The sequence below is a fragment of the Fistularia commersonii genome, chromosome 5 (genome assembly GCF_037954325.1).
Source record: "Fistularia commersonii isolate RoL2024-O1a breed Wild chromosome 5, RoL_Fcom_v1.0, whole genome shotgun sequence".
NCBI lineage: Eukaryota > Metazoa > Chordata > Actinopteri > Syngnathiformes > Fistulariidae > Fistularia > Fistularia commersonii.
This window is the reverse complement of record NC_141288.1, coordinates 19,802,080-19,822,083: the sequence shown is the minus strand read 5'-3', so window position 1 is coordinate 19,822,083 and position 20,004 is coordinate 19,802,080. Positions and strand designations below refer to the sequence as shown.

At 43.6% G+C, this 20,004-nt stretch overlaps 2 protein-coding genes across 5 annotated transcripts in view; one reads left to right on the top strand and one right to left on the bottom strand.

The window, feature by feature from the left end:
- LOC147234304 (protein PHTF2) overlaps window positions 1–15,934 on the bottom strand; it is a 33,956-nt gene extending 18,022 nt beyond the window's left edge. For 2 of the 4 annotated variants that reach the window (XM_086147199.1, XM_086147200.1), the window contains exons 1-3: window positions 15,798–15,934; window positions 11,985–12,043; window positions 4,933–5,013 (exon numbers count right to left, since the gene is read on the bottom strand). In XM_086147199.1, coding sequence (XP_086003325.1) covers window positions 4,933–4,977 — 45 coding nt within the window. In that variant the 5' untranslated portion in view covers window positions 4,978–5,013; window positions 11,985–12,043; window positions 15,798–15,934. Of the gene's footprint in view, window positions 1–4,932; window positions 5,014–11,984; window positions 12,044–15,797 lie in introns of those variants that run through there. The other 2 variants (XM_086147198.1, XM_086147201.1) reach the window with 1 other exon arrangement.
- Window positions 15,030–18,850, top strand: LOC147234303 (transmembrane protein 60-like). Its single transcript, XM_086147203.1, has 4 exons — window positions 15,030–15,167; window positions 16,456–16,562; window positions 16,794–16,951; window positions 17,551–18,850. The coding sequence occupies exons 3-4, from the start codon at window positions 16,868–16,870 to the stop codon at window positions 17,866–17,868; spliced, it is 402 nt and encodes a 133-aa protein (XP_086003329.1). The 5' UTR covers window positions 15,030–15,167; window positions 16,456–16,562; window positions 16,794–16,867; the 3' UTR covers window positions 17,869–18,850.
- Window positions 18,851–20,004: the final 1,154 nt, after the last annotated feature.

Here is a 20,004-nt window from a genome sequence, read left to right as displayed (position 1 = left end):
GACCAGATGGGAGGATGAGGAGGCCAAGTGTGCCGCAGTGGTAGTGCCAGGGTCACCATGGCGACGGAGGAGGGTGGGGGGGATTATGTCAGTGAAGCAACAGTTATATAACAACTGCGTCTGCTTTGAGAGGGGCGCACACACACCCACACACACACGCTCAATGAAGAAATGGGGGCTGTATGACGGTTTGTGCCCTCCAAGGACGATGCACAGTCCACCTTCACGTGGACATGAATGGGAGTCCGCAGAAGAGACGGGGAGAGGAAATGATTGTATGTCAAGATATGTGATGGTATCCACTGAAGACATTTCAGTTGTTTCAAAGATTTACAGAAAAGGTATGATCAAGTTCCCGGCTGCTGCAGGCAGTTAAAAGAATATGAAATAAACCTCCACTTGCTACTTGGCCCGGATTAAGGAGCTAACAGATAATAAGCGACTCGCGGGTCAATAAGGTGGATCGTTTAGCGGCGTCTGAAATGGCTTTCGCTCGTGGTACGTCTGTTAGCTACAGAGGAACAGCAGCTTTTCAGTTCAGACAGTTTGGTTGCCATGATACAAAATAGTCACTGACTGCAACGTCTTCACTCTGGATGAAATAAAGATGGACCGCTTGACCTTCACGAGAAACATCTAAGATGAAGTTCCTCCACTATTCATTTGTAAGGCAGCAAAGAATACCTTTTTCATTCTTTATTAACTCCTCAAGTAGGCCTTCTGACTTCAGTGACCAAAGGATCGGTTCAGCTGTAGATAGCGTAAAATAAGCAAACGGCACAAATCAGCCGCGGCTGAAGACCCTGAAGGCTGAGGCTCTTTGCTACTTTGTAAGACACCAAAAACACACAAACATGTCTTTGAATGAAGCAGGGTGTTGATGCTGCTTACAGGCATCACAAGAATGTTTTTCTGCACAATCCCACGACCTCCATCTCTACCTACCACGCTCATCTGTGCAATATTCTAATTATATTTATACTTTCTCCAAGATACCATACTTATGTTTGTTACCAACATCTCCGACTGTTCACATGTACTTTCCATACCGATTCCATGCACAAGGCATTTATTTTTTGATTTATATTCTATTTTATATCTTGTACATAGCTTTTGTTTATTTGTGTCTATATCCCTCATTTGCATACTATCTTTATTATTACTATTTACACACATCTATCCTGAAATGCTACTGTTATCGCTCTCGTCGTGAGAGTGATAAAGTCTATAGTATCTCATCTTACTCATGAAAACTGCTGATGCCACTTTTTCCTTACAAGGAAGGATGATTATAATTTATATAATTGGTGTTTACTTTTAATTATTCAGTTCATATTATGATCTATGAGACAGTTGGAAAAATGCCCTCGAAACAAAATTGTTCCTGAAGATTTGAAAGCAAAATTCAAGCACTTTCAAGGCACCAGATCAACAATCTGTATCATTGCAAAATAATTCACACATGTGTTCCTGCTGTTTATCGTATAGCCTGTTTATACAAAACGTTTGTTTTTTTTTGATCATCTTTTCATGGTGCTCGCTGATAAAGATACATTAAAAAAGTCACAAAAACCTGAAGGGAACAACCATAAATAATAAGTTCCTAAATAACCCCGAGGGCAAAATGACTGCATGTTTATCCATGAGCCGGAAACAACTAATTAAATTTGCTGTCTTTCACTTTACTTCTGAATCTCAAGACACCTTAGACCCTTTAACAAAGATTAAAAACAAAAGATGAATGTGAAAAAGGACCTGGCGACCAAGAGAGTGAAAAAAACAAAAGAACTCCAGGAACAATTAGGGACAAGTCGGGTCAGACGTCGAACTGGGACAAACAGATTAAATCTCTCTGGATTGTTTTCATGTGTCGCCATGGCAACACGCACACACTTCGCTGGAGTGTGTGTGCAAGATTTATTTTTAGCCTGGACACGTGTGTGTGTGTGTGTGTGTGTGTGTGTGTGTGAGAGTGTGTGTGTGTGTGTGTTCTAAACAGATGACAAAATCTTCCAACAATGAAAAACAAAATCAAGTTAGTATCGTACGATTTAAAAAAAAAAAAAATCCTTTCATTTCCAAAACGTCTTTAGCTTTCCTTACAGAAAATCAGAAAAGACAAAACACTTTCAAGACTTGATTTATTTTAAAACTTCAGTCTGTTTCAGGAAGGCTCACAAAATAAAATGCAAAACTACCACATTTAACTTTTAATTTACGTTGCCCAAGATTTCTTTTCATTATTAATTTGTCCGGGAAATTTTTTGAAAAAAACAAAAAAAGTCTTGTCAAGCTATAAATATTTGCATTGGGGAATCTGGAGAGCTAGAAAAGATTAGGCGGTTAAATTAACTTCACAGGGTAGCAAATCAACCATGTTTGGTGTGTGTCGAAGACATACACACACTGGAAAGAGCTTAACATGTATTTTGTTTTTTCTATTTTTTTAACAGAGCAACAGGTCATGCCTGAGCAGGGTTTGCAACAGATAAATTTCCCAATACACATCAGGTAAACAACGCTGGAGGCTAAATGTTCGCCACGTTGCAGCTGGCTATATTCAAAATATTACCAAAGTCTTTTTTTAATCCCGGTCATTAACACATTTACAGCTCTTATGGTCTTGCCAAAGAGAGTAACTGTGCCATGTTATATCTAAAAATAACCCCTTGGAGTTAAGTGCAAATGGGCTATAAGCTGATTCATGTGGGTCAAATAACACCCTCATGCCGGGCACACAGGATACGACAGCATTCCTTGGATGAAGCTGAATCTCTACAGGATGTATATTTACCATGAAAAAAAAAAAAAAAGAAAATGGCAAAAGTATGTCGCCTGGGAAGTGTGGGCTGTGAGCTCGGCCCTGTGGTAAGAAGGCGGCCACCACAAAAAACAACACTCAACTATTTTCTGTTTCCAAGCCGACAGAGAGCAGTCAAATATACATGGTGAGTCAGAGAGTTGCTGTCTGAGGCACGGCAGGCCTTAGAATGGGGGGGAGGGGAGGGTTTATGTTTAAATACACAGAAATAACCTTACGGGCACAGAAATGACATCACATTAAATCCCATCTGAATTAATGTGGCACATGCTCCTTGAAAATGTGACTTCGAAGGCTAAGCTAGTGGCCGATTTTATGGATCCCAGGGTCAATCTGGAGTCTTTACATTCGTAAACAACTGGATGAACCTGCTCTTTAATGGTCTGATCTCATTTACTTTTTGGAAGATGGAGGACAGTCTTCAGCTCGGATCCGGACACCTTTTGTCAAAACAGAAAACGACAGGATGACTCACTGACAGGCGTTGCAACCATCCAGACTAGTTTGATTTGACACACATCGCTTTCATTATTTCCACCCTCCTGATCTAAAAACCCATCAATCAATACACCTCGAAAATGTATTGCCAACTGCTTAAATTACAGTTTATACCGGTCAAGGCTGCTGTGAAATTGACAATATTATATCCCAGGAAGAAGAAAAAAAAAAATTGATTTATGGCTGCACAATATAAAAAAACAAAACAAACAAGTTCCCCTGTTTTACTACTTGACAGTAGTAGGTGTAAGCGTGATCCACCGTGCCAAGTTGGCAAACTAACAATGACACAGTGAACGTTTAACCACATAACTCAAAACTCAAACAAACGGGTTTTCGGTTTTGCTTTAAAGAATCCAGAGCCGGCCTGCGTGATGTCAAGAGGCACACTGGTCCACGGATTTAGTGCACAAAGAGCAATCAAGTCTTGGGGACACACAAAATGCTACAACTCCAGGGGCCCCAATGTACATTCAGACACATACAGCTTCATCAGGTCAGATGGATAAGAGCGTGCAATGCCATGTCACAAATGCACAGATTAGCATCTATGCGTGACGTTTCTTCTGTGGAAAAGGCGACCCCGGTGACCCCCCTTACTTTCAAGGCTGAAAGAAAGCGTCCTGTCAAAGAACACGGCGGACTCCCAGCTGTGTTACTGCAGCGAATAGCACCGTCAGCCAAAGATAAAAGTTTAACTACCATAAAAGCGACTCCGCCTCGCTAGTGCAGCGCGCGCTTAGCAGCCAGTGTGAGTGAACCCAGTCCATCTATATTCAATGGCATACACAGCTGCACATCATCTGAATGCAGAAACCGGCCCGGCTGTGCCATTTATGGGGAGAACAGCGGCGGACCCAGAACAGAACCACGGGAAGGATAGACCGGATAAAGACCGACAGATTTGGAGATACGAGCAGAGAACCGGTGAAGTCATTCCTGACAGAGAGACGGGCGTTGAGGACGGGGGGCAGCGCAGACAGACGGCTCTGTAAGCTGAGAGATGCAGGGGGAGCGGCACCGGAGTCCAGCGGAGGATCTGATATCGGAGAACATGGAACAAGAGGACACACAACACCGGCCTGGTTCCACACTGTGCCCAACACACCGGTGCCGTTGACAGACTGAGGGAAGACGCAAGTGCCAAAAACCCCGCACTGCAACGACACCGTGGACCCAAAATACACCAACGTGCTTCTTGTTCTACCGGAGTCGTTTCCTAGTTCGGGAAGAGTAGATCTGACGGATATTTCTTTCGGCAGCATGCTTGAACAGTTTTGTTCAGGATTTCTTAAGATGGCAGGAAAGGGAAATAATTACACATTTAATGTGCACTGGGTTGTTTTTCTTCCATTATAGTACATAATGAATTTTTGGTGCAGAAAGGACTAGCTCATGAAATAATTATGCAGCGATCGTCTTTAGCAATGGCATAAATTCCTCGGAAAAAAAAGGGTTTCTGTCCTCAACATTCTCTGCATATGCATGAAAATCTAACTTCTGTTGTCATTTTTATGCACATTAATCAGAGGAAGGAGACTTTTTTTTTTTTCAACTCAAGTACAAAATTAGAATTAAGGCACACATTGGAAATGTAAAGAAAATATCCTTACCTTTTTCTGATACCACACCACAGCATCTTTTACTTTGGAAGCCATTTACATGTCCCTCCTCCCCGTCTAGGGCATCTTAGACTGAAACACACACCAGTGAGACAGCAGTGTGAGTGAGGCGGTAATAACAAACGGGCTTCTACATACCTGCAAGGGGGTGTGTCATAACTGATGGGAGGGGGTGGGGGGTGAGGGAGGGGTAGACGCACGAAAGCACGTGTTGCGCTTATATGGACACACACACACACACACTTATGCTGAAATGAGTAAAGAGGTTTTTCATAATTTGTCTGATCTTGTTACGCTTGAATCACATGGAGACAGACATACACACAATTATACATGTGGCAACTCTTCACAATAGCTAACGCCACTTTTCCGGAGAGGGAGGCTTTCCCGGTGCACGTCTGTCTGGTGGTTGTGTGTTTGGGTGTGTGACTGACAGGTTTTGAACGATAGGCTCAGGCATGTGAGGCTCCCAAGTGTTGAAAATGCAAGGCACTTGAACTCCACCCGTTCACTCCGAACGCCGCTGTCCGTAACAAAAAGTCAAAGTGCAGCCAACGGATGCGGCTTAAGTATATATATTGCGTCATCGGTGGAGGATTTAAATGTTGCAATAACTCGACGCACTTCAAACTTGTAGCTCGCGGGGTGGGGAGGGTTGTGTTTCTGCAGAATCATTGCATCAAATTAATGCAGTTATAAAAAGCCTTGCAAGTCAGACGGAAAGGCTCTGTATCTCTTGCCTTGAGCTTATGCTCTTATCTCTGGGGAGTGAGCGGCTTACATTTTGTCCGCTCTCTGACACGCAGAAACCTTTAAGCCAGCCATCGGAGGCAGATCTGCGTCCGGTCATAATGCTTACCTCGGTTCCTTTGTTCCCGTTTATGATGCCTCTTCTAAAAAGCCTCTCCTGCTCGGCATTTTCACCGTGAAATTATTCTACAAATAGCGTTCCAGACATGGAACGATGGAGACGGATATGAACATCGACCTGATAGCTTTCAAAAGACCAACATTTTGTACATTAGCGTTAAGGATAAGAGGTGAACTGGGAATCATTTTCCACAATGATGGAAGAGTTTCCCCATTTGCAAATCATGTTGTATTGAACCCTGACAAAAAGTGACGTGACTGGCTTTAGTAGCTCTAGCCAGCAACACTGCCGTGACCTCAGACAGAACAGACACTGAAGAATAACTGAAAAGATCCAAGGTTTACAGAGACAAACTGAAGTCATGCAGAAAAGCCTTGCTATATTTTAATCGTACATATGTGGAACCGTGTGAATCAGTTCTTTGATGGAGCCGACGTGACCGATTCAACGCCCTTCAAACGGAATCATAGTAGGCGCACAAGAAACGTGCGCCTACGTCGCTCCTCGCACGCCATCTCGGCAAAGAAATGATTAGCCTTTTATCATAACATATTCATGAATACTGCCGGACACTGACGAGAAGCTCACACAGCTGAGTCAGCATGGCGACATGGACGCAATCCAGAATACACAACAAAGTATGCAAGTGTAATATGTGTGTGTGTGTTATTATAGATAAGTGTCTTTGAAACAAACTCTTTGGCTGAAGGACTCAATGTGAGATGTTGGTTGTGCTTTCAAAGTACACAGAGTTAGATTGAATACACCAGGCATCATTTCTAGCTAATGCTGATTTCATTTTGTACCTACAAATAAAGACATGTTTATAGGATTGTTTACATATTTGGTCTGTGTTATTCTTATTTTTTAATTCTCATTGAAACAACACTGTGAGCCACTGTAAATACAATTGCTTAAGTCATCACTCTTCCTCTAAACCTAAAGACAGCTGAAACTGTAGATACTGACAGAAAGAAAACACTTTTATCACTATTTCTTCCTGTATTTTGTTTCCCGGGTGCTAGCAGACAGTAATCCTTCACATCGCGCCCCAGCGCAGGTTACACAAAAGGTCCACGTCTTAGTTTCTCCAGCACAAAACCATTAAACTGAAATGTTTATGTATATGATAAACACTCTCCTTAAAATACAAAGCGTCGGATTAGACCGAAGGGTTAGAGTCTATGTCCTTGTGTTCAAACGCGGTGGCGGATCAAGCCCATCACAAGGAGACACATGGGAAACCCTTCATTCGAGACAACCGTGAACATTTTTTCCTATTAAATATGACCAAAAGATGGCAAACGGCCAGCAGACTAATGTTCTGGACTCACAGGGAACGAGATACGACTAATTCATAAAAATGCAAGTGCATGCGTGTGTGTCCAAAAGTGGAGATATTTATAGCAACAGGAAGAAGTCTCCCTTGGTATTTGTCTACTAACGATCTTCATGCCTCCTTCCGGCTCTCCCGACTAAAATTTCCTGTTCATCCAGAGAAACACAGTCAGCTATGACAAATAAAAATATATTTGTAGTTCAAAGTGGAAGAGTGCAAGCGTTCTGCTCCATTGCGCCTTTGTGTTATGGGTACACAAGTTAAACGCCTCGCAAGTCCGTCTTTCCTATAAAGAATGACTGACCCGATTAGGGAAAGTAATATGAACCAGCAGCATGAAAAATGCGACAGTGTCTCGTCCTTCCTCTGCTGAAGAGCGACGCACAATTTGAGTCTTTTGGCACTCGGATGCGAGAGCAACACCCGGCAGCCGCAAGGCCGATCTGACGCACATTCACATGGTTTTCAGTTCCATGATGAAAAAGGGAAAAGGCGACAGGCTTTGGCCGTGAGACGGGAGGTAACAGTCATGATCAAAATGTCTTGGGTGAAGGGAAACTGAACAGCAAAACGAGAGTTGATGTATATGGCTATGAATTTGGGCAGCTTTCATAATAGCAAGAGTCATACTGGATGAAAGGGGGTTCTTAAAAAAAAAAAAACAACATTTAATTAGCTTGTCACAAGCATTAGCTTGTTAACAATTTGTAACTCATAAATACTGGGTTTTATGTGATGTGCACCAAAGAGGGAAAAGACAGTACCCTCATAGATTTTGTAGTTTGGTTTATGAAAATAAAACATGTATTTGACTGATGCATTCACAGTTTGAAAACATAATTTGTTTAATCGGACCGCAAGATCTGAAGCGAGGAAACTTCAAGGAAACAATTACGTGTCAGTGCACGCCTGTCGCCGTGCTGTTACGACTTCCAAAAATGGATCCCGTGAGCGACAAACAGCCAAAACACAAAAACAGCAATCACAACCACAACTACAGAAATAAAAAAAAAAAAAAAAGACTTATCACTTATCATGACTGAGACATCAAAGGAACAAACACCATAAATGGATTTGGACCACAAGGTGTTTTTTCTGTTTTTCTCCTTGTGGCCACCAGCGGCTTTAAGGCCTTAAATCCTGCAAACATGTTGGCAGTGATAAGAAAACGGGCCCCGTTTTAAGGCTTAAAATCTCATCATTATAACCCGACATGACGAGACGCTGATTCACACAGACAAGTGTCGATGCATGCCGTTACCTCGCAAGCTCTTCGCCAGGTATTAGCTTTAAAACATGGGGCGTATTATTCAAACTGGAAAACAAAACAGGAAATAGGCTGGGACCAGATAGTGTTTTTCAAAACCACACACTCAGCCTTCTCAAAATATGCTGCGGTTTTCTGTGGGTATTTAGAGCACCCACACACACACACACACACTCACACACAGAGCGAAATTATGTACATTCTTGTCACATAAAGCAGGATTTAGGGCGCTAAAGTGAAAACACATCTGAGCTTTATCCATTGTAAAGCAACTAACACCACTTAAATGTTTGTATCCGTTTGTTTGTAAAAACGTCACTCACAGATTTTACCACCCGCTTAATGTCTGTCGTGCAAAATGCAGGACAAAAAAAAAACAGATTAACTTAGACCGGCCTCAGGTTGGGGCTACGCCCAGGAGAAAAATCCACCCTGTGACTTCCAGAGCTTTGGAAGGAGATGCTTTGTATTCATGTCATGACCAAATCAATACAGCCCAAGCAGCTGAGGACTGATGCGGAGAGGACCTATAGTGATTTCTGTTGCAAGTAAGTTCTGAAATTCAAATAATTCATGTGTTAAGAGCTTTGGAGCCCATGGGAAAGCTACAGATTCTTCCAGGAGCGAGGGGAGAAGATGTTTGTGTACTTGGTAGACAAGGGTGATCCAATGACTGATCGGAAGGGTGAGTCACATTCAGATGTGAGCAACGTCTCTGCTGACTCATGAGTCTGAGCCATTTCTGTCTTGATATTAAATACATTAAATCATTTACCATCCATGGATCGATATTTCCCTTGAGGATGGAACCAATGTCATATCAATGAATTGATAAATACGATACCGCGTTCACATTTTTAAACATCTGAATAAAGGCTGTATGGAGGTTCTCGGTCATCCGGCTCATGGTGCCTGTTTTTAAGGTTGTCCTTGCGTATCCTCAGAAGACATCTCGCTTTTTGAGGTGCTTCTTCACCTCTAACTGCCTGTGGGAGGTTTTAGACCTAAGCACTGGAGTTGCTGGGAATGAGAGAGTGTGGAGGGGCCACGAATGAGGTCTGTCATGAAAATATACAAGGCATCTCGAAAGAGGTCCAGTTATATGTCAGTGTCACATGGCGTTAATGGTCTTGGGTGAATTTGTCTAGGGATCAATCTAAGCTCTGAGACGCAGGTGTCTGAAAGATGGTCTCCTCTCAGGGATGAAGGCTCTCACGATCGAGAGAATCAATGCCATTCTGTCATCTTTCTTCATCTTATCTTTCAACCGGCAACATAACAATCACAGCTACAAGGAAGCCTCATTTACCAGGGCACCTCATTAGAAAGCTCTCGAAAAATGAAACACTGTCTCACACACACACACACACACTCTTCAGCCCGAGTCCTGCCAAGTCTGCCTGACCAGAGGTCTATCTTGGCTGACCCATTTACAGAGGGAGCAGTTAACACTAACAGCATGTATTATGCAGGTTGCCATTTTTATGAGGGCTCTTTGTCTGTGTCTAGGTGTGTGTGTGTGTGTGTGTGTGTGTGAGGGGGGGATTTTCGTTTCCTCTTGGCAACCTTATGAAACCCTGACGGAGACTGTGGTCCGGATGGCGACATGTTGCTTGTCCTGGTGCGGCAGCATGCCGCCGCTAAATTCCCGCTGGTGTGTGTGTGAAGCGGATCAGATGTACGGGTCATCGATGAAGAGCGGGTTTTTTTGAGATGTTTGGTTTTGCGTTGAGCGTGAAGGCTCCTATTTTGCATGTTCATTGAAACCGAGTAGATGGCTGCCATTGCAAATGCAAAATTCACATCCAAGAGAGGGCAGATGGACGGTTTTGACAGTTTTGACAAGACATTGGACCGCACACACCAAAGGATGTTTTCCACCATGTGCTGACCATTTCACATGGTCAGCGCATAGAATCTGTCCAAATTATGGGTAAATCACTGATGAAAAATGAATAAAAAAAAATAATGGTGGTGATAATAGCGGCTCAAATCACAAGTCTTCTGACCTACATCAAAACAAGAGCTAGCGTTTATCCATGTAAGGAAGTTGAAACAAGAAACAAACCACCGGTTGTTCAACTTTGCTGTGTGTTGTTCAAAATTGTGCTCAAACTTTAACCTCATGGTTTTTATAATGAAAAAAAAAAGGCTGCATCCACATCAGGCAGCCTTAGGAGCAACAATAAACAACATTGCTCATTCTGGCCAAAAAAAAAAGGGCAGAAGCAGTGCAAAATGAGAAGCAAGCTGTTTTCTCCCGGACGAATACACTTTCTATAACATAAGACTGAACTAGAACAACGGATCAAGCAAATGACAGAAAATGTGATAGGCCCTGAAAGACATATCGGGAATGATCAATACAGTTTCCCGGTTTTGCATTAAACAGCAGAAAATGTCCGCAGACCGGACGTGGACACACAAGGGACTCGGGTAACTTGTGATGAGTGATGGCGGTCTCTCTACCTCCTTTAATATTTCATGAAGGATGCAGGTTGTATCCCCTGGCGAGGCTGGTCTGCTTGTGTACGTGTGCATCCCTGCAGGAAACACTATGCCGCAAAATCAAGGACTGATGTGCAGGGGGGAGTTTGTGTGTGTGTGTGTGTGTGTGTGTGTGTGTGTGTGTGTGTGTGTGTGTGTGTGAAACATTTGACTCGCTCACCCAGTCACTCAAACACACACACACAGTGTGTTCAGGATGTTTCAGCGCGATGGTTCAGTGAGTCTTGCCGCAGGGTCAAGATTTTCCATCAGACGTCATGTCTCAGCATGAATGTGTGGGGTGTGTGTGTGTGTGTGTGCGCACGTACAAACGTACAAATATTTGCCAAAAAGGAGCTTCACGCCACTTTTTAGGTGATTTCTTCCAAACTGGTACATTATACAGACAAATATTATTTAGAGTTGTTTTTTTTGTTGCTATTTTTAAGTATTTTCGTTGATCTCAAAACAACTATCTTCATATTTATGCTTAGAATTTTCAAAGTGTTTTTGAACTAATCAAATAATTTTTTAAAGCATCGCACTCAGATGCTCCTTCACGTTATAAAAAAGCCACTTGTGATTCACTGGCATAGGTGACGGGGATGAATGATTTAAAATAACAGTCCAAACAGCATATACAGGAAGAAACAACGTAAATCTTTCATGAAGTTTGTACAGCAAGTGTAAATATAAACAATTTGGATACACAGAATTGAATTGTAATATAAGGAAAGGTTGTTGACATGGAAAACTGGGCGCGTGAGGAACCCATTCACCACAGATGAAATGAAAGTACTGAGTCTCACAAACACACATGACACGGCTGCTGACCATAGAAAGGATTCATTTCACACACACACACACACACACACACACACACACATATACACATACACAGACTATAAAAAGAGTGCAGACAACAGACACCAAACAGCAACAGAGCAAGTGGTGATGAAGCAAGTTGCACGGACACAAACAGTCTATTTGGAGTCGGCTCTACTAGCAAATACAGACAATCCTGTTAGAAAACAACAACTATTTAAATGAGTTCTTACGCAGAGAGCGACAGGACTCACCTCTTGTCAGGCCGCGGAGCTGACTGGTGTCTCGTCTTCACGCCAAATTAGGACGGGAGCTGGACATTTAGAGACCAAAAGAAGAGAAGGAAGGGGGGAGGGGTCGTGAGTGAGGTTCACACAATCGTAGCTCAGACTTTAAGCAACAGCTATGGTCCTGCAAGAGCACGTGTCGGGCTGTTATTCGTTTAAAAAAAGAGCTCCTTTCTGAAAGCCATTTGACACAACACAGAGAGGCGATATGATCTTGGAAGTCATGCGACAGCAGACCGACATGAGAACAGTAGCTCCGACCGCTCCCAGCAAGCAAAGATCAACCGCATTCGCCTTTCCTTCGTTTAGGTCTGGACCGATCTTATCGGAACACTGACCATTTCAGCGGAGTGTAACCGGCGGTTTCACACAGACTCAGAGGCAAGCGGAAGCGGTTTGTGCTCGGTGCGAGTGAGCATGATCGGAAACAAAGTGTGTGTTCTCTCCTCTCAGTTTGAGATGAGCAAATGACATAATCAAGTGTCGTTGACTTAGCGATAGCAACTATTCATTCCAGCTGATACCAACTCAATTGACATGAATATTTAGGAATCAGCTGCTCAGAAAAGATCAAGAGGCCGTACATGTGCACAAAAGTGAGTGTTTCCCACAGGACTCTCAGCGGGGCTCAGTCCAGCCAAAGTATGGCTACGCTGCTGCTCCTCGTGGTCTATTTTGAAATCCGACATGGAGTCCCTTCTGTCCACGGAGGCCCATTACCAGCGCAGGCAAATCCCCTTCTCCTTCAATCCCGCGTTGTCGAACTCTATCTATTCACATTCATCTTTTGAGCCCGAGTTGATGTGCATTCGATTCATCATGATTGAAATGAGCGTTGCAGTGACGTCACAAGTAACGCGCTTCCCTTGTCCACCCCTTCTCTTTGTGACATCACAGATCCCCCGCATAGACTAAGGTGCGTTTCCCTTAATGCGCTCTTGCGTTGCTAGCGGTGTGATATAAGCTAACTTGAGATCAAACCGCTTGCAGACCCGTAATCTTTTTTCCAATGTGAATTGGGAATGCTTCCTTTGTGCGAGGCGTGCATCCGTGGCAGTGTGGCTACGGTGTAAAGAGTGAGTCAACCGGAAGACATTGTGATGATGGCTCATTGTACGGTCAATAAAATCTAGAAAAATTATCATAAGCCCCTTAAACGAGTTCATTCAACACTGGGGGGGTTAAACCTGATTGAAATATGACCCCTTAAAAAAAAAAGAGAGAATTTGTGCCTGCAGTAAAATTACCAAAAAAAAGCTTCATTAATTTTACATTACTCGTGTTCTTTTTTCACGAATATGATAAATCACAACAACTTTGCTCTTGACTTCCACAAGTCATTCTGAAGCTTTCGAACGTGTGATTCATGTGTCCTCGACCTGATCCTTGCGTGCTTTCGCTTGATGTTGCACCTGCTGGAGTCCTGCTAAATACATCTATCACGGCCCAAACCGTTATGCAGCTGTAACATAAGATGACAGTAGAGTGTGTGATGTAACTATATTGCAGTAGATGATGTAATCAGCTCTGCAGGCACATCCAAGCGGCACAAAGCGCCGTGTCGCTCCAGAGTGTGTACGAGACAGACAGGGATGGAGAAGAAGAATAAAATACATAAATAGAGGGAAGTGGCGACAGAGACTGCAGACACTGGCCGAATAATGGCCAGTGGCATTCTGTAACACACACACACACACACTTGGGAAGTCAGTTTAACAACTCAACAACTCGCTCTTTCCAAACGCACGTGCACATAAATACAACCAGTGCTGAAAAATAAACTTCCTTTTCTGAGGCCAAAACACTTTCACGGACCTGCCGTGCAGCGTCATTGACGTCTGACATCATCTCATCCTGACTCAGTCCGTCACGGCCCTGACATACACAGCCAGTGTGTGGCTGAAGCCGTCGGGTATCGACAGGGAATCTCCGTAGGATTCTGAACATGCATTCTGGTGTCATTTAAAACCAGTCCTGCTCACGTACATATCTGACAAAACAGGGGTTTTATCTCATGACTCCCATCCGTCAACAGGTAACACACATTCCAGGAAACATTTCTGCATAGCATGCAACTCTGCAGAAACGGATTCACAGCCATGTCTGATTTTTTGTCGCAAAGCTCTTGATTTTGTTTTAAATGTAAATTAAATGAAAAGCATACCGATTTGGATATGGACTACAAACAGTTACAGAGAGATCAAGCTGAGATAAGAGGCTTTATTTTAAAAGACACATTAACTAAACCAAATGTTTGTTTTATTAATTTTAAATATTCTTTAACTTGGATTTCGACAAACACTGTCCAATATTTGCATAGTTTTAACAAAAAAAAATCTTTTACTCCCCATTTTCAAATAAAACAAATGTGAATAATGACCCTAAGTGCATGATTATTTTGCATCCGAAAGCTTCTGCCATTTGGACAGGCAGAGTGGAACACAGTATTTGTCCAAAACAGACACATTCAACATTTTTCTATAGAGGAAAAACTGGCATTTGTTTTGAAGCTGAACAATATCACATTTTACAACTTCTTATGCTGCGATGTATCTTTGCATTCCCAGTCTAGTCTACTGAAGCTGCGACGGTTTCACATATTTGCTGATGTTGTGGTTTTATATTTAGATATAAAGCCCAATTCCTCAAATATGGTCTGACTGGTTCTCGGACTGTTAGGGCATCTTCCGATTCCGCAGATGTCTGCACTTTATAAACGGGCTGGCAAACAGCAGCATTGGACGTGAAATATGGAGAGCAAGTGCATTCCCACGGCGCTTTATCGGTGCGGCGAGGAAGGTTAAGGGCCGAGTTACAAATGCAGTGGAAAATGTGGCTGAGCGGTGACGGTGTTAGTCAGATACAGGAACAGACAGAACGGTCAGATGGCAGACCATGTTGGATAATCAGACAGCCTGCCAAACTGTGCTCCTGCACGCCTGCGGACGCTTGCAAGCATGTTGGTCTTTCTGACATGAAATAAGTAGAGATGCGGGCGACAGCGGAGGCAGGATGGAGTGGAGCAGAGCTTAAAGAAAGATGAGCTGGAGAGAAAAGCAACGCATTTGTGCAAGTTATGGCGAGGAGGATGCACATTTGCCTGGTCACGTTTCTCCAAAGCCCTTTCTAGCTCCTGCAGAAGAACATTAGGTAAGGTTTCTGGATCCTGCAAGATCACATCAAGGACTGCTACCTGCCTGAGTCTGCATTACTCCACGAGCAAACATGAATAACTTGATTTAACGTTTGCTTCAGGTGTATGTTAAGCCCTGCATTTTTATGCTATCATGAGAATGGTAATAGGATAGTTTGAAATCTACATAATGATGGGATGCATGTGTGCATGCTGCAGCAGCCCTGGGGTTGGTTGCCTGAGTTTCTGATGACGATATAAGCCGACATTTCACTGTAAAAGGACAATTGTCTGGGAGATAAGAGTTGAATAGTGAAGTTTCCGAGGAATAGGCTGGACGACGGAGGAGCTGCATGGATCAAGACGAACGTATCCAAGAGGCGTAACGTCTGTGCGGGGAGGTGGAGGTGGAGGGTCCGGTGGAGACATTTCCACTCAACGCAGGTCGGGTTATCCCTGCTAGCCTCGGTGTTAACGTGTTTACAGACACAGTGAAGTCAAAAAAGGGCTTTCTCCTCTTTCTGCTGCTCCTGCTAGCTCCCGTCCTGCCGCGGTTAGCTAAGCTACCGGCGGCACAAAGAGCCCACACAGCTGTTCCTCCTCAAATCTTCATCACCAGAAACCGAGCACGCAACGAACCGACTTACCGCTACCGCTTCGTGGGGGGGAGGGGAGGTCCCGGGAGGGGAAGAGCCGACCAGAAGGGATTCCCCGGCGTGGTTTAAGCGGGACAAGTAGGTCCGGTTCGGCTCATCGTCTTGACGGGATGCGGCGAGTCCGCTCGCCGAGGAGAGTTTGAGGCTTTAGCTCTCCGGGAAAATACAACTTCGGGCTCACGGCCGTAAACAACCGCGCAATTGCGCAGGCGCATTTCAGACACTATAATATGGCGACCCCCCCCCACCCCCGCACCCGCACCAAAAAGAAAAAATAAATTAAATCAAATTCTAACTACCTGTGGAAAAAAATATGAGATGGCTTTACGTTACCGTTCTTAAAAAACAAAACAAAAAAAAAAAAACAGTTGTCGTGAACGCGACATTCCAAGAGATTCACGTGACTTTACCTACATCTAGTGGACGAGAGAAGTCACTGCACGCGCGCGGGCGCGTTTTACCGTCCGCGTTTGAGCCTATAGTTACGGTAAATGCTAGAATGACGTAACAGAGCGCGGACCAATCAGATTAGCGGATGGGGCGAGACGCGCACAGATAACGGACTCGAGCTGGGTCACCCCCCCCCCCCTTTCAGAGAGCTGTCGCCAACGGCAATAATAATAAGAATAATAATGTGTCGCTTTATCAGAACCGGAATAAAGGCGAATGTGACATATCATCAAAACCGGAATAGAGGCGAATGTGGGGCCGGCGGGGATTGGAAGGCTTTCATCTGCCCCCGTTTAATGCACTGAGGTAAGTCAAGACTTCCATCTTCGGTGAGACATCTAGCCGGCTAGCTAAATGCTGTCTGGCTACAATAGCAAGGGAGGCTAACGGCTATTGCACATTGGCTAATTGAACACATTTCATCAATAAAAATATGATTTGAAGTAAATAGAATAGAAATTGCTTGCAACTGCATAGACAGGTAGTTTCAACTGTTTGCTCCTTTGCAACCTTTACTACATTGCTCTCTACTATCAGGCTTTTATAGGTTTTGCTGCCTCCACGCTGCACAGACCGGCAGAGGTGGGTCTGTGTGTGCAGGGCTCACTGAGATGTCTCTGGCTCAGAGGGTTTTCCTGACCTGGGTCTTCACCCTCGTCTTCCTCATCATCCTCGTGCTCAAACTGGACGGGAAGGTCGGTGTTTGGGTTGTGTGCTTAACACACACACACACACACACACACACACACACACACAAACAAACATCACACTTCTGTTGAATGCAACAGCATTACAGGCTTTTCAGTTTAACCCATAATTCATGTATTTAATCCTTGTCAAATAATAATAATAATAATCCCAATGTGTGGAACAATTGGTAATGCAATGCCTTTGTAAATCGAAATGTATATTTATTTTATGATACATGCCAGTTAAACAATTTAAATCCCCTTTATCGACGTTGTCCACAGAGAAAAGTGGCAGGCTTCGGCTCAATAAATGCAAATGGATTTTGAATGCAGCCATTCATAAGTATTAACTAACCTTTTATTTCAGAATGCTTCCAGAACACATTTCTTGCTGCTGCGTACTAAATGTTTCACTACCTTGAGTTTCAGGACAAATAGATTTTTAGTCCGTCCTGAATGTATTCTTTCTGCTGATCAAAAGACTTGAGATCTGTGTCTAGGTGTGTCCAGTAAAGTTCTGTATCATATTTTTATTCTATTTAAAAATGCAGCTCAAGACATTTTTGTATATATTCAATATTGCCAATATTGTGTCCTCCGTCCAGGTACAATGGAACTGGTTCCTTATTTTCCTCCCAGTTTGGGTCTTCGATGGAATTCTCATCCTCATGCTCGCAATCAAAATGGCGGGCCGCTGCAAGCCCGGGTACGACCCTCGCAACGGCTCGCCGGACCTGCGCCTCCGTGCCTGGTACCTGTCGGCCATGCTGCTGAAGCTGGGCTTCTGCCTCATGCTGTGCGCCAAGCTGGAGAAGCTGGCCGACGTCAAGCTGACCTTTGTTTGCATTCCGCTGTGGACCATGCTGGTGGGCGCGTTGGTGGAGCTGGGGCTGAACATCTTTCCCGAGAGGAGAGAGGCCTAAGCTGTGGTTTCACACAGCATCGCCAATCGAGACCAGGCGAAAACTTGTTTTTATGCGCTTTTGCATCAACCGTTTCCAAAGAGGACTGATGTTTAAACAGCTGGATCTTTCGCGTCACGAATAAGAGGCCGCGTTTGAACAAAAATCACACGTGAAAACATCAGATTTGGCAACCAGGTGAAATATTAGCTGTGTTTCTCAAGTGCAATGTGATCAATGACGAACTACTAGTAAACACTACTGTGAAGTTGACACTGGAGGACACGTTACAGGTCTCAGTGCTTTTGTTTCCAAGATATTTAGTACCTCTGTTGATAAACCAGCGGGGTTGTTCCGCCTACATTATCCAAGTTGCCCCAGGTTTGTTTATATGAAGGTTTATATGAAGTTTTTGTACCAAGTGGTGATGTGAATTTTGTGATGAATGTGAAGACGTTGTCCGGCTGCTGAGACTTTTTGTAAATCATTCCTCAGAAATGGTGGATGGGTTGCCAAATATTTTGAACTGGCGTTAAAAGGGTGTTTGGTTCTGCTGCCGAAACAATGGGCAGCATTTATAGGAAATTTAAACGTGCACACCTCCTCGGAGCAACTCGAGCTTTTAGAGTTGTGTCTCGCAACCATGTAAATCCTTATTTTGTCTCGGAAGCTTCAGTCAACAAGGAAAATGAAGTGGCGATGTTGATTGTGAGCTGTGGATTCTGTTCATGGAAGTCTGGAAAATTCATCACTTTCTCTTGAAGTGTATATTATGTGAAATGAAATGATCATACATTCGAGTCAATTCTTTTGTTTTTTACATCTGGACATTAATTGTTCAACTGGCCCTTTTTTCCCCCGCACCGATCATATTGTCCTTTAAGGTTTAAATATATCCACTGCGTCTTTGCACTGTGTTGAAATGTAAATGAGTTGTTTCGAGGCTCGAAATGTTTGATAATTAATGCATGTCCTGGGAAAAAAAATAAATGGTACTCCTGCACTCAAATAGTTTTTCTCCATATTAAAATGTCACAAAGCACAAAGGGGCGAAAGCTACACCCGCTTGGAGCTCACATTAGAATAATAGCATTTAAAATAAAACTTCATTTTTAATCCAAAGTGCCCTGAACACTCTCTTTGTGCCTGGATTTACGCGCACACTTGTGTCCCAGCCACATCCCGGCTGTTCAGTCCAGCGATAACACTGAACCAGATGAGTGTTTACAACCTCGCAGTTTATAAACACAAGCTGTCCTGACTGATATCGGGGGGGGGTACTGAAAGTTTTCTGTGGGGGGAAAAAAAAAACATTGAGAAATGCAGCTGAGTTAAGGATGTGATGCTCTGCTTGTTAACAGGTTTGTGAAGGGAATGTGACGCCTTTCATTCTCCCAGACAGCCATGGGGGAATATATTGTTTAACAAGTCATTTATCAGGAAAAACCCCAGAAAAGTCGTCTAGGTGCAGGAATACACATGGACAGCGTCACTTCTGTTTTAATCACTCAAAAATTGTAATTATTGTGAAATGATTTTGCTTTTCAAGATTGTACTCCATGGATATGTTGCATCCAGTTCCTCCTGTTTGATTGACCTACTTTCAACAGTGAGTCTTATCAAGGGGAAATGTTTAATATATTTAAAACCTGAAAAAGGACTTATTTAGGTCATATGTGCTGATTTGTACCAAATCCTAGTCCCCCGAAAGCCACATAGTAAGTTTCTGTGCGGTACATGTTTTTTAAGTGACCCCAAAACCTAAAAAAAAATGATCAGCTCAATGTGGAAAATCAGCAAAAACATTTTGGGTGGAAATAATGACCAGAAACGTGTGCAGAGGAACGGAGCCTCCTCTATTTTCCCCGTCGCTCTGAATCATCCCACAAACATGTGACAAATACTCTCCAGTCTATTTCAGACTCTCAAAAACCTCTTTCTCTCTGTCTGCGCCAAAAAAGTCCCTGGCCCTCGACTTTCCCACCCTCTAAAAGGTCAGCCGAGCCGCCCTGGCATTCACAGCGCGACCTCGTGCACGCAGGGGGAGAAAGCCACTATGTCGAGTCGGATTTGACCTGACACACACCACCTCTGTATTACAGGGCCGCTGCATTGTGGTGCGTTTGTGTGTGTGTGTTGTCTGCTCAGATCTGGTCG